The sequence below is a fragment of the Oryzias latipes genome, chromosome 12 (genome assembly GCF_002234675.1).
Source record: "Oryzias latipes chromosome 12, ASM223467v1".
NCBI classification, from domain to species: Eukaryota; Metazoa; Chordata; class Actinopteri; order Beloniformes; family Adrianichthyidae; genus Oryzias; species Oryzias latipes.
The window spans coordinates 19,375,819-19,390,248 of record NC_019870.2 but is presented as its reverse complement, the minus strand read 5'-3'; the positions used below and the strand labels follow the sequence as shown (position 1 = coordinate 19,390,248).

The following is a 14,430-nucleotide window of genomic DNA, read 5'->3' as shown; positions in this document are numbered from 1 at the left end:
GGCCCCCACTGGACCATCTCCAAGGAAACAGAAACACCAAGGGGTTGCCTGGTCTTTATGAAACATATGCTTCTATCATTGTATACAGAGAAAAGAACATCATTATTTCCTGGGATGATTATGCAAAGAGATAACAAAAGTTTGTTGTTGTTGTTTTTTTTTCAGATAAATATCCAACATAATACTGCTAGCAATGGGAAGATGCTGCAAATGTAACAGTAGACTACTGTGCCTGTGTCTCCTGCCTTGTATGATGACCGGTCACCTTCTGATTTACATTATGGTGTCTATATTCATCACTATGTCCTACGCTCCTCCAAAAATTATAATTCACTATATTGCCCCAGGCTTCTCTCCTAATTCCTCATCTTTGGCCTCCCATCCACTGAGCCCTTTCTGGAACCTACGTTTGGAGGATGGCGCAGTATGGAACCAGTTGCAGCATGTTTGGGATCGTCAGCACAATCCGATTTTGAGAAAAAACACAACTGGGTCAATGTGGAAGCCAAATGCTCAGCTTTTAATGGAAACTGAAGATGGATGCTCTGACTGTATGTCAGATGCATGTTCAGTCCCTCTTAAACATGACTTAAACAGCTTACCAGAACAAATGAGGGCATTTATCAGGTCAATGCACTGCAGGGAGTACCCCATGCTCATCAATCAGCCTGGTATCTGTAGGAGAGGTGCTGAAATCTACGGAGTGGATTCTCCCATGCTTCTCATGGCCATCAAATCCCAAGTTGGAAACTTTGAAAACAGACAGGCAATCCGTGAAACATGGGGACGCAGTGGTCTTGTTTTTGGGGAAACAAATAGGAAAGGGGAACTAGTTCAGACAGTTTTTTTGCTTGGAAGACAGGATTCAAGTATGGGTCCTCACCCTGACCTGAAGAACCTCCTAGACCTCGAGAACCAAAAGTATGGTGATATTCTGCAGTGGGATTTCAGAGACGCTTTCTATAACTTGACCCTAAAAGACTTGCTGCTTTGGCAATGGATTCAGCAGTACTGCCCGACAGCAACTTTTATTTTTAAAGGGGATGATGATGTCTTTGTTCGAACAGATGCCCTGCTGGACTACCTGCACAAAAAGAAAGAAGAGCACCGACTGTGGAGGACCAATGACACTGAGATGGATTTGTTCCTTGGAGATGTCATCTATAATGCAATGCCAATTCGTGAGCCGTCTGCAAAATACTACATACCAGAAAATTTCTACAAGGGCGTGTACCCGCCCTATGCTGGTGGAGGAGGGGTGGTGTATTCCAGCTCACTTGCATTACGCCTGAAAGAAGTGTCTAAAAGGGTGCGCCTTTTCCCAATTGATGATGTTTATCTTGGCATGTGCCTTCAGAGACTTGGGCTTTTGCCGAGCCATCACCCAGGTTTTTTAACATTTGATCTCCCAGCAACAGACAGGGGCAATCCCTGTGCATACAGATCTCTTCTGCTAGTTCACAGACGCAGTCCAAAAGAGATGTTGACACTATGGAAGCAGCTTCAAAATCTGGCTGGTCAGTGCTGAAGCTCATTTGCCAAACAAATTGGATTCAGTGAGTTTAGTACCAGATTAATGCAACCACCAGACTAATTTGAAAAAATATTTATATATATCTGCTTATGGTAAGCAAACAATGCACTGATGAGGGCACCTACCCTCTGGAGGATCTTTTTTCTCTGAGGACAAGAATCTACCTCAATAGTACATTTATTATGAAACAGAAAAGAGGCACCGACATTTTATAAAATTCCTTTTCCGATTGCTTTGAGCAACCAGCACAAGTTACACTTTTACATTGTTAATTAAAACATAGTACCTAACTCTTTAATCTCAAAAGGAAAACACATATTCTTTTCATTTTAAAATAGCAGGATTGCAACAATAAACAAATCAATACTTACATTTAAAAAAATTACAGTGTCTTTTATGTACTAAAGTAGTTCAAGGCCTTTTTTTCCTGCATTGAATTCAAATAAGCAACAGACATGACTGTCAAACATAGTGAACGAAGAGAAAACTTGCAAAATGTGCTTAATCATTGTAAATAATACATTTTATACCACTTTTTTGTCAGATGTAACACTTACAAAATGATAATAATATTCTTAAATGATAAGACTATTTAAAGGGCCACAGTCAAACACTACAGTACAAAAACTTTTTACATTTTTTTTCTGCATTTTACAAGGATCTACCGGTAATTTTTTGTGCTGTCAATCTATTTAGTTAGGAAGGACTTATAGTTTTCAGTTTTATTTAGAATATTCCAAAGAGTCAAAACACTAAAACAACCAAAGCTTACTGCAGCTTTATGACTCCACAGCTTCTTTGACTGAAACTAAAAAAGCAGTTTGAAGTATAAATATGTAAGATAATGTGTTCATGAATGCTTTATTTTCTATGGTTCATAGGTGTCTCACAGTTGAGCACGTGTTTTCTATTGTGTTTCTTTTTTCATTAAAGCCTTAGTCACAGCTGCCCTTAGGTGGATACAGGCTGTGGGCACAAATGGGCAAACCTGTACAAAATATCAAGGTTGTAGACTGCTTTGTGAGGTTGTAGAGGGAAAATGTTCATGCACATTTTTTTCCACAGCCATGCCTCGGTTGTCAGGTCATAGAGATCACTTGAGCGTGGGCACCTTTCGGTGCAGCTTGACTGTTACAAATGAGGACATTAGACAATCAGAGTGTAGTTTGTATGGACATATGGGCATCCTTTAGACACTGACGTATCACCTGTACTCCCTGTCAGTGCGGCATTTGCCCATGATCAGTGAGGACCCAGTACTTGCATCTTACCAATGACTAAGAAGTAGTGTTAAGATCCAGGCCTTGAGAGCTGGCGTCCTACATGTTTTCCAAACAATCTGCCATTGAAGCTTCTAATTTGCTAAACACACCTGATTCAGGTAATCAGCAGCAGATAACACATGAGTTCTGGAAAACCAGCAGGAGGCTGGCCCTTAAGGCCTAGAGTTTGACACTTCTGGACAAAAGCAACACCATACAGCACAAATGTGAGCAACTTACGTTATCCCTATAAATACTTCACAATACACTTATCAAACGCACAACAATGGTACATTCCGTTTTTTTCACGACATCCCTTAAGGTGGCCGGACAGGCCTCAAGAGAACTGCAAGACATATCTACGTTCCCCTTAAGGCGCACCCACTCCTATCTACCACTCTCCATGAGCACATTCAAAACCTTATAAAATACTGTAATACTAATAGGACAATTAAAGATTAAGGATTTTTTTTTATGAAAGCAATAAAATGTTCACCTTTTGGCTAGGGATTGCCAAAGCAAATCCTTTTTCTCTGATTTGCATAGGTGTTTTGGCAGAGTTTTCTGCCAGATGCCCTTCCTGACACAATCCTGCTGTGTTTTATCGTTTCATCTGTATTGAAATTTATAGGAAAAAGCTGTATTTTTACCTTAGAAATACGAATGTTGTTACAGGTAAATAAATATTTTTAAAGAATATTACTTGGTAGAATTAAGGATTACTTTACATTTCATGTTGTTTCTGTGTTTTTAAAAGTTGATTTGCTCATTCTGGATTTCTTTTGGAGACCATGGACCTTAAGGTTCACTAGCAAGTCTTTCTGTTGTTCCGAGACTCAACTCAAAGCATGGAGACATCTTTTCAGTGCAACACCTAATGACTATGAAACGGCCAAACAGCATAAAAAGAGATATAACGTCCAGTGTTTGGCCTGAGGATCCAGTGGAGCTCGTCCCAAACCGTCCAGACCAGACGAGAAGAGGAAGAAGTAGTTTAAAAACAGGCTTATGGCTCGCCTTTTCAAATGAGCTTTTAACTTGTGTTTAGCTATTTATCCGGCTAATTTTGAACCTTTTATATTCTTCTTTTATTATTACATCTTCTAAATTACAATAAGTTATTGTTTTATTCTTATATTATTTTTATCATTTTTTTTATTTGGCAATAATTGTTTTCTTGTGCATTAGTATTTCTATATTTTATTTACTTAATGTATTCTATCTCTCATTGCCTATCCTTGATCAAAGCTGTGTTCAACAGTAAGGTTGTCTGTTCTTGTTAAAGGGTTTATCCACCTGTAAAGAACTAGGATGCTTTTCTTTGGGGGGGGGGGGGTCCCTATACATTGTCTTTTTTTTTAAAGGTGGTTTGCTTTCATCTTATTTCATATTTTCACAAATCGTGTTGGACACTTTGTGCTACAATTTGTTGTTCAAAAAGTAGCCTATAAATAAAGGTTTGAAATCTGGAAGAAATTTTCTCATGCTGCCAATCTCAACGCTCAGATCACAAGAAGAGCTCTTTAGTCTGTTATTGATCGTAGCACAGTTAAAGAAATGGCTCACTGACAATCAGAGCTGTCAGCACGGAGTAAATCTCCACTCACTGATCCCCGCTACCATCTTGTCTTGTATGTGTGTATTTGTTCATACATTTGTCTGATTTTGGCTTGTTTTTATCGCCAATTTACTTATGGTTAACTGCTAATTTTACTGAATGTATGGTTTAGTATATGTACGTAATGTAATGTGTAATTTTATTTTGATCTTTTAGGGTGATTTTAACATCTACCTAGGGAATGCAGATCAAAAATAGCCCTTTTGCTAACTCTGGCATTTTGACAGTAATGTTTATTATAATGCGCTGTCCCTGTATCGATTAAATAAATAAGTCTAAAAAAGCAACAGAGCGATTTACTTAGACTGAGAAACATGGATTGTAATGTAATCCATTCAATATAAAAACTACGTCTCTTCTTTGTCTGATTATATTTCTCAAAATTAAGAGGTTCTGTAACCAACAGATGTAACAGAATCAAATCCATAACAGTTCATCCATGCAGCTCTGTGTTGAAATGACAAACAATGTCCTTATGTGGCCTGGATTTGTTTTAACAGTTAATATCTTTTTGAACTGATGAAAAAAAAAAAAAACTAAGCTTGTTAAAAAAAAAACATTGTTGTGTTTATAAGCAATACTTTGTGTCCCTGAAGGAAATTATCCCTAAAATTAGCTTAAATAAATAAAAGAATTAAAAAAAAGAAAATTATAAATTATCCAATTTATTGCAGTTCCTGAAATGAAAACCACAGGAATGTTCAACTAATTATGCAACAAGGTTCTGTCCATTTTTTTTCTTAATTTTTTTTAATTATTGGTAATCAATAAATATGCACAAAAAAAGATACAACTATGGCTTAACAAAGATTTTAGCTTAACTATAAAATGAGAAAAAAATGAGAGAAAAAAGCGATACTTATAGCTAATAAAGAAAGGTTGAATGCAACAAAATGTAAATAAGAAAAAAAAGATGTGTATTTTCTTATGTTTGTTTGTACTAAAACATTTTGATACTATATGTTGCAATTTTAAATGATTTATTTCTTTGAAGCCTTGATGAATATCTCTGTATTATTTTTCTATTTTATTAAATTTGGAAATTTAAAATGAAAAAAACAAAAAATAAAGGATAGATTTATAAAAGGAAATGTTTAAAAAAATAAAAAATAAAAAAAATGAACAAAGATTTTGCGTGTGGGAAGTGTGTTTGTTTAAAGTGTATACGTTCCTCAATCATAATGTAAGTTTCAATGACATTTTCTAATATGTGCAAAAAAACATTCATAGGTTTTTCAAAATTTAGTTATTTTTCTTATACCTTGAGCAAATGAATCGGTTTTGCATTAAGATTTATTTTTATAATTTTAATATTAGTTTAAAAACTTCTTTGTTTATAAGACTTTTTAAAAGCAAAATTGTTTTCATGCACATAAACAAAAATTAAATATGCCCATGAATGACATGGAAAACCATTGGCAAGGCAAGGCAAGTTTATTTGTATAGCACAATTCGTACACAAAGTAATTCAAGGTGCTTCACAAAACAGAAAAATGCATTAAAATCACAATACATCATAGAAATAATCAACGTAAAATTTACTTTAAAAGAAAAGAAAAAATTTGAAAATTGATTTAAAAATGAAGGAAGGAAAGGAAAGAAAAGTGCAGATAGGACCTTATAGTCATTTGCAAGGCTGAACAGAAATGTTTTAAGTCTAGATTTGAACATGAACACAGAAGAGGCTTGTCTTACGACTTCAGGGAGGCTGTTCCAGATTTTAGCTGCAAAATATTGAAACGCTGATTCCCCTTGTTTAATTCTTACGCTGGGAATCAACAGGAGGCCGGTCCCTGAGGTCCTCAGAGTACGAGATCGTTCATTCGCTTTAATTTTGTTATATTTCTTTGTTTGATGAAAGAAGAATAAAGTAGTCATAATAGAAGCGTATATTAGAGGAATAAATTTCTAAAATAAAAGGACTAAAAACAAATTTATATAAATTTTAATAAAGTTAAGGGGCAATGAATACATTAAGAAAATCTTTTATATGCGATTAAATTATGTTCTTTTAAAAAAATCATTATTAATTATTAAAGTGTGAATAAAAACAAAAACTTGTTTAACGAAGCAGCTGTGATAATGATTTGACAATAAAGAATGTAGGACTGGATTTTGACAAACACAGCCATACCTATGTAAATAAATGTATTAAAATTATACCAAAAAAAATAACATTAAAAAAATGGATTAAACTATTTGTAATGTTTTCGTGTACATTTTGGAGATGAGCAAAATTCTTTTTGCAAGTCTAAAAAGATAAAGCTAGACATACAACAGCTAACATTCATCAATGTTGAAACAGCACCAACGTGTGGACATTTGTAGCAACAACGAGAATCTTCCAGATCCAACTGGAACTGTTTCTTGATGGATACTGACAGTTTTTTCTTTGATTAATTTGAATTGTTTTCAAGTTCGTAGGATAATTTTTTCATCATTATATAATTGTTTAATTTCTTTGAGATATTATCCTGATTATTTTAAAAGAAAATGAATAATCTATCTACTACATTTATGAAAAATAAGCATTAACACTTTTGCAACGAGAATATTGTACAATTTCCATGATGGTAAATGATGTCCGTTGAGTATAAATTCGACATTTATGAGAAAGGTAAAGTCCAAAAGAAATGACCTGGCACAAATAACTAGTATGTTGCATGAATTTATCAGTGGACAAATGTAAAAAGCATTGAAGAGACTTAAAAATGTAAGACGAGTCTTTAGTTGTAATTGAAACAATGCTATTTCAACGTGTGCTTTTAAAAATATATCTTTCAAACTTTTCTTGATCAGAAGAAACTTTTATAACACAAAACATCTTTTATTTGCAAAGAACAGATATAAAATAGGTGAACCCAAAGTAGCATGTTGTCCATTAAATGAAACAGAAAAATATGAAAACAATTTTCACCTCCTTAGAGTAAATAACTCAAGAGTTCTCAATAAAACATTTTGTTTTTTGTTGAAGAAACATTTTTCTGGATCTTTCATAGCTTTGTTTATGCTATGATGTCTTCATTAGTGGTTAAGATTTACATACAGTCTTTTTTTAGCAGGAAGATAGGAAGGGATGCTAAGGAACCTGGTCAAGTACCACCATCTAGTGGACAAATGTGATAACAGACCAGAAACTTCCTGAATTCTCCGCCTCTCCTCCTGTCAGAGTATAAAGCTGGGACAGAGTCACTGCTGAGACAGAAAGATACACAGAAGAGAAAAGACAATTCAACCAGCTTTCATCTGCCAACAAAAAGACTCAAGACTTGAAACTCTGAAAATGCTGTGCTCTCGAGGTCTTCACTCTGATCTCAGTCCATCCATGTTCTTCTTCTCACCTGTACGCAGTCTGTGGCCAGAGGTCAGACCTCTGTTCTACCAGCGGGATCTTTTGCAGAGGAACCTGCAGGAGCTGCGCAGCAGTCTGGAGCTGATGGACAAATTTCAAGACAAGATCCTGGAGGAGACGGAGCCTTTCCAGAGCAGTGTGACCCTGCAACCAGTGAGCTTCCAGCTGGACAAAGATGGACAGAACTTTGGCCTGACCCTGGACACTCGAGGCTTTTCTCCAGAGGAGCTGTCTGTCAGGCAGGTGGGCAGAAAGCTGAGAGTCAGCGGGAAGACAGAGAAGAAACAGGAGGACGGGAAAGGCTCCTACTCTTACAGACTCCAGGAGTTCAGACAAGAGTTGGATCTGCCTGAAGGCCTGAACCCTGAAGCCGTCACCTGCTGCCTGTCTCCAGACGGAAAGCTCCACATCCAGGCCGCCAAAGAGGAGGCTGACAGAGAACTGACCATCAAGAGGAGCTCGGAGGAGGAACCACAGCAGAGAGAGAGTTCACAGAAACAAGATAGCAAAGTGCAGACTCCCAATACATCATAGAACAAACAGGAGAACCTGGACTTAAACTCTACATGTGCATATCTGATCATTTCTTATTAATGGTATTTAAGCTAATTTAGCTCATTTTGATTTTAAACACGTCTTCATTTTTAAACGTATTAGCTAGTTCTGACTGTGAATAAACGATTAAATGCAACAAGATGACATGAATGTAGTAAAGGGACTTTTTTATTTTGTTATATCTTTGTTTGATGAAAGAGGAATAAATAAATGTTTCATGTTGAAATGACTGCATTTGTTGAGTCTTTATTTGAATGTTTCATTATTTATTAATCCAAACAAATTTATCTGAAAATCACCAATCAAACAAACAAGAAAAAGCACAAAAAAAAGATTCCACAAAAGTTACAAAATTTCTAAAATAAAAGGACTAAAAACAAAAGAAAAGAAAAAAGTTTTGCCAAAACCTGATAAACAAAGATGTAGTTTGGCATTGCATTTTGTTTATTTAAAGTGTTATCCAGTAACTTTATTTATATTAAAAGTTGACAACTGACTCAATCAAACAACTGAGACGAATCTTTGAATTTGTTAAAGTATAAATTTTAATAAAGTTAAGGGGCAATGAATACATTAAGAAAATCTTTTATATGCGATTAAATTATGTTCTTTTAAAAAAATCATTATTAATTATTAAAGTGTGAATAAAAACAAAAACTTGTTTAACGAAGCAGCTGTGATAATGATTTGACAATAAAGAATGTAGGACTGGATTTTGACAAACACAGCCATACCTATGTAAATAAATGTATTAAAATTATACCAAAAAAAATAACATTAAAAAAATGGATTAAACTATTTGTAATGTTTTCGTGTACATTTTGGAGATGAGCAAAATTCTTTTTGCAAGTCTAAAAAGATAAAGCTAGACATACAACAGCTAACATTCATCAATGTTGAAACAGCACCAACGTGTGGACATTTGTAGCAACAACGAGAATCTTCCAGATCCAACTGGAACTGTTTCTTGATGGATACTGACAGTTTTTTCTTTGATTAATTTGAATTGTTTTCAAGTTCGTAGGATAATTTTTTCATCATTATATAATTGTTTAATTTCTTTGAGATATTATCCTGATTATTTTAAAAGAAAATGAATAATCTATCTACTACATTTATGAAAAATAAGCATTAACACTTTTGCAACGAGAATATTGTACAATTTCCATGATGGTAAATGATGTCCGTTGAGTATAAATTCGACATTTATGAGAAAGGTAAAGTCCAAAAGAAATGACCTGGCACAAATAACTAGTATGTTGCATGAATTTATCAGTGGACAAATGTAAAAAGCATTGAAGAGACTTAAAAATGTAAGACGAGTCTTTAGTTGTAATTGAAACAATGCTATTTCAACGTGTGCTTTTAAAAATATATCTTTCAAACTTTTCTTGATCAGAAGAAACTTTTATAACACAAAACATCTTTTATTTGCAAAGAACAGATATAAAATAGGTGAACCCAAAGTAGCATGTTGTCCATTAAATGAAACAAAAAAATATGAAAACAATTTTCACCTCCTTAGAGTAAATAACTCAAGAGTTCTCAATAAAACATTTTGTTTTTTGTTGAAGAAACATTTTTCTGGATCTTTCATAGCTTTGTTTATGCTATGATGTCTTCATTAGTGGTTAAGATTTACATACAGTCTTTTTTTAGCAGGAAGATAGGAAGGGATGCTAAGGAACCTGGTCAAGTACCACCATCTAGTGGACAAATGTGATAACAGACCAGAAACTTCCTGAATTCTCCGCCTCTCCTCCTGTCAGAGTATAAAGCTGGGACAGAGTCACTGCTGAGACAGAAAGATACACAGAAGAGAAAAGACAATTCAACCAGCTTTCATCTGCCAACAAAAAGACTCAAGACTTGAAACTCTGAAAATGCTGTGCTCTCGAGGTCTTCACTCTGATCTCAGTCCATCCATGTTCTTCTTCTCACCTGTACGCAGTCTGTGGCCAGAGGTCAGACCTCTGTTCTACCAGCGGGATCTTTTGCAGAGGAACCTGCAGGAGCTGCGCAGCAGTCTGGAGCTGATGGACAAATTTCAAGACAAGATCCTGGAGGAGACGGAGCCTTTCCAGAGCAGTGTGACCCTGCAACCAGTGAGCTTCCAGCTGGACAAAGATGGACAGAACTTTGGCCTGACCCTGGACACTCGAGGCTTTTCTCCAGAGGAGCTGTCTGTCAGGCAGGTGGGCAGAAAGCTGAGAGTCAGCGGGAAGACAGAGAAGAAACAGGAGGACGGGAAAGGCTCCTACTCTTACAGACTCCAGGAGTTCAGACAAGAGTTGGATCTGCCTGAAGGCCTGAACCCTGAAGCCGTCACCTGCTGCCTGTCTCCAGACGGAAAGCTCCACATCCAGGCCGCCAAAGAGGAGGCTGACAGAGAACTGACCATCAAGAGGAGCTCGGAGGAGGAACCACAGCAGAGAGAGAGTTCACAGAAACAAGATAGCAAAGTGCAGACTCCCAATACATCATAGAACAAACAGGAGAACCTGGATTTAAACTCTACATGTGCATATCTGATCATTTCTTATTAATGGTATTTAAGCTAATTTAGCTCATTTTGATTTTAAACACGTCTTCATTTTTAAACGTATTAGCTAGTTCTGACTGTGAATAAACGATTAAATGCAACAAGATGACATGAATGTAGTAAAGGGACTTTTTTATTTTGTTATATCTTTGTTTGATGAAAGAGGAATAAATAAATGTTTCATGTTGAAATGACTGCATTTGTTGAGTCTTTATTTGAATGTTTCATTATTTATTAATCCAAACAAATTTATCTGAAAATCACCAATCAAACAAACAAGAAAAAGCACAAAAAAAAGATTCCACAAAAGTTACAAAATTTCTAAAATAAAAGGACTAAAAACAAAAGAAAAGAAAAAAGTTTTGCCAAAACCTGATAAACAAAGATGTAGTTTGGCATTGCATTTTGTTTATTTAAAGTGTTATCCAGTAACTTTATTTATATTAAAAGTTGACAACTGACTCAATCAAACAACTGAGACGAATCTTTGAATTTGTTAAAGTATAAATTTTAATAAAGTTAAGGGGCAATGAATACATTAAGAAAATCTTTTATATGCGATTAAATTATGTTCTTTTAAAAAAATCATTATTAATTATTAAAGTGTGAATAAAAACAAAAACTTGTTTAACGAAGCAGCTGTGATAATGATTTGACAATAAAGAATGTAGGACTGGATTTTGACAAACACAGCCATACCTATGTAAATAAATGTATTAAAATTATACCAAAAAAAATAACATTAAAAAAATGGATTAAACTATTTGTAATGTTTTCCTGTACATTTTGGAGATGAGCAAAATTCTTTTTGCAAGTCTAAAAAGATAAAGCTAGACATACAACAGCTAACATTCATCAATGTTGAAACAGCACCAACGTGTGGACATTTGTAGCAACAACGAGAATCTTCCAGATCCAACTGGAACTGTTTCTTGATGGATACTGACAGTTTTTTCTTTGATTAATTTGAATTGTTTTCAAGTTCGTAGGATAATTTTTTCATCATTATATAATTGTTTAATTTCTTTGAGATATTATCCTGATTATTTTAAAAGAAAATGAATAATCTATCTACTACATTTATGAAAAATAAGCATTAACACTTTTGCAACGAGAATATTGTACAATTTCCATGATGGTAAATGATGTCCGTTGAGTATAAATTCGACATTTATGAGAAAGGTAAAGTCCAAAAGAAATGACCTGGCACAAATAACTAGTATGTTGCATGAATTTATCAGTGGACAAATGTAAAAAGCATTGAAGAGACTTAAAAATGTAAGACGAGTCTTTAGTTGTAATTGAAACAATGCTATTTCAACGTGTGCTTTTAAAAATATATCTTTCAAACTTTTCTTGATCAGAAGAAACTTTTATAACACAAAACATCTTTTATTTGCAAAGAACAGATATAAAATAGGTGAACCCAAAGTAGCATGTTGTCCATTAAATGAAACAAAATATGAAAACAATTTTCACCTCCTTAGAGTAAATAACTCAAGAGTTCTCAATAAAACATTTTGTTTTTTGTTGAAGAAACATTTTTCTGGATCTTTCATAGCTTTGTTTATGCTATGATGTGTTCATTATTGGTAAAGATTTACATACAGTCTTTTTTTAGCAGGAAGATAGGAAGGGATGCTAAGGAACCTGGTCAAGTACCACCATCTAGTGGACAAATGTGATAACAGACCAGAAACTTCCTGAATTCTCCGCCTCTCCTCCTGTCAGAGTATAAAGCTGGGACAGAGTCACTGCTGAGACAGAAAGATACACAGAAGAGAAAAGACAATTCAACCAGCTTTCATCTGCCAACAAAAAGACTCAAGACTTGAAACTCTGAAAATGCTGTGCTCTCGAGGTCTTCACTCTGATCTCAGTCCATCCATGTTCTTCTTCTCACCTGTACGCAGTCTGTGGCCAGAGGTCAGACCTCTGTTCTACCAGCGGGATCTGTTGCAGAGGAACCTGCAGGAGCTGCGCAGCAGTCTGGAGCTGATGGACAAATTTCAAGACAAGATCCTGGAGGAGACGGAGCCTTTCCAGAGCAGTGTGACCCTGCAACCAGTGAGCTTCCAGCTGGACAAAGATGGACAGAACTTTGGCCTGACCCTGGACACTCGAGGCTTTTCTCCAGAGGAGCTGTCTGTCAGGCAGGTGGGCAGAAAGCTGAGAGTCAGCGGGAAGACAGAGAAGAAACAGGAGGACGGGAAAGGCTCCTACTCTTACAGACTCCAGGAGTTCAGACAAGAGTTGGATCTGCCTGAAGGCCTGAACCCTGAAGCCGTCACCTGCTGCCTGTCTCCAGACGGAAAGCTCCACATCCAGGCCGCCAAAGAGGAGGCTGACAGAGAACTGACCATCAAGAGGAGCTCGGAGGAGGAACCACAGCAGAGAGAGAGTTCACAGAAACAAGATAGCAAAGTGCAGACTCCCAATACATCATAGAACAAACAGGAGAACCTGGATTTAAACTCTACATGTGCATATCTGATCATTTCTTATTAATGGTATTTAAGCTAATTTAGCTCATTTTGATTTTAAACACGTCTTCATTTTTAAACGTATTAGCTAGTTCTGACTGTGAATAAACGATTAAATGCAACAAGATGACATGAATGTAGTAAAGGGACTTTTTTATTTTGTTATATCTTTGTTTGATGAAAGAGGAATAAATAAATGTTTCATGTTGAAATGACTGCATTTGTTGAGTCTTATTTGAATGTTTCATTATTTATTAATCCAAACAAATTTATCTGAAAATCACCAATCAAACAAACAAGAAAAAGCACAAAAAAAAGATTCCACAAAAGTTACAAAATTTCTAAAATAAAAGGACTAAAAACAAAAGAAAAGAAAAAAGTTTTGCCAAAACCTGATAAACAAAGATGTAGTTTGGCATTGCATTTTGTTTATTTAAAGTGTTATCCAGTAACTTTATTTATATTAAAAGTTGACAACTGACTCAATCAAACAACTGAGACGAATCTTTGAATTTGTTAAAGTATAAATTTTAATAAAGTTAAGGGGCAATGAATACATTAAGAAAATCTTTTATATGCGATTAAATTATGTTCTTTTAAAAAAATCATTATTAATTATTAAAGTGTGAATAAAAACAAAAACTTGTTTAACGAAGCAGCTGTGATAATGATTTGACAATAAAGAATGTAGGACTGGATTTTGACAAACACAGCCATACCTATGTAAATAAATGTATTAAAATTATACCAAAAAAAAATAACATTAAAAAAATGGATTAAACTATTTGTAATGTTTTCCTGTACATTTTGGAGATGAGCAAAATTCTTTTTGCAAGTCTAAAAAGATAAAGCTAGACATACAACAGCTAACATTCATCAATGTTGAAACAGCACCAACGTGTGGACATTTGTAGCAACAACGAGAATCTTCCAGATCCAACTGGAACTGTTTCTTGATGGATACTGACAGTTTTTTCTTTGATTAATTTGAATTGTTTTCAAGTTCGTAGGATAATTTTTTCATCATTATATAATTGTTTAATTTCTTTGAGATATTATCCTGATTATTTTAAAAGAAAATGAA

The 14,430-nt window shown here is 34.9% G+C and overlaps 4 protein-coding genes across 4 annotated transcripts; all 4 read left to right on the top strand.

Moving 5' to 3' along the window:
• The first annotated feature begins 172 nt into the window (after positions 1 to 172).
• On the top strand, positions 173 to 4,701 carry LOC101162771 (N-acetyllactosaminide beta-1,3-N-acetylglucosaminyltransferase 2-like). The gene has a single exon (XM_004075007.4). It carries the CDS (start codon positions 194 to 196, stop codon positions 1,526 to 1,528), a length of 1,335 nt encoding a protein of 444 aa, XP_004075055.3. The 5' UTR covers positions 173 to 193; the 3' UTR covers positions 1,529 to 4,701.
• Positions 4,702 to 7,478: 2,777 nt separating this feature from the next.
• Positions 7,479 to 8,623, top strand: LOC111948322 (heat shock protein 30-like). Its single transcript, XM_023960809.1, has one exon. The coding sequence runs from the start codon at positions 7,698 to 7,700 to the stop codon at positions 8,298 to 8,300; it is 603 nt and encodes a 200-aa protein (XP_023816577.1). The 5' UTR covers positions 7,479 to 7,697; the 3' UTR covers positions 8,301 to 8,623.
• A 1,362-nt stretch (positions 8,624 to 9,985) lies between these two features.
• LOC111948331 (heat shock protein 30-like) lies at positions 9,986 to 11,132 on the top strand. The gene has a single exon (XM_023960824.1). It carries the CDS (start codon positions 10,205 to 10,207, stop codon positions 10,805 to 10,807), a length of 603 nt encoding a protein of 200 aa, XP_023816592.1. The 5' UTR covers positions 9,986 to 10,204; the 3' UTR covers positions 10,808 to 11,132.
• A 1,287-nt stretch (positions 11,133 to 12,419) lies between these two features.
• LOC111948326 (heat shock protein 30-like) lies at positions 12,420 to 13,555 on the top strand. Its single transcript, XM_023960813.1, has one exon. The coding sequence runs from the start codon at positions 12,709 to 12,711 to the stop codon at positions 13,309 to 13,311; it is 603 nt and encodes a 200-aa protein (XP_023816581.1). The 5' UTR covers positions 12,420 to 12,708; the 3' UTR covers positions 13,312 to 13,555.
• The last annotated feature ends 875 nt before the right edge of the window (positions 13,556 to 14,430 follow it).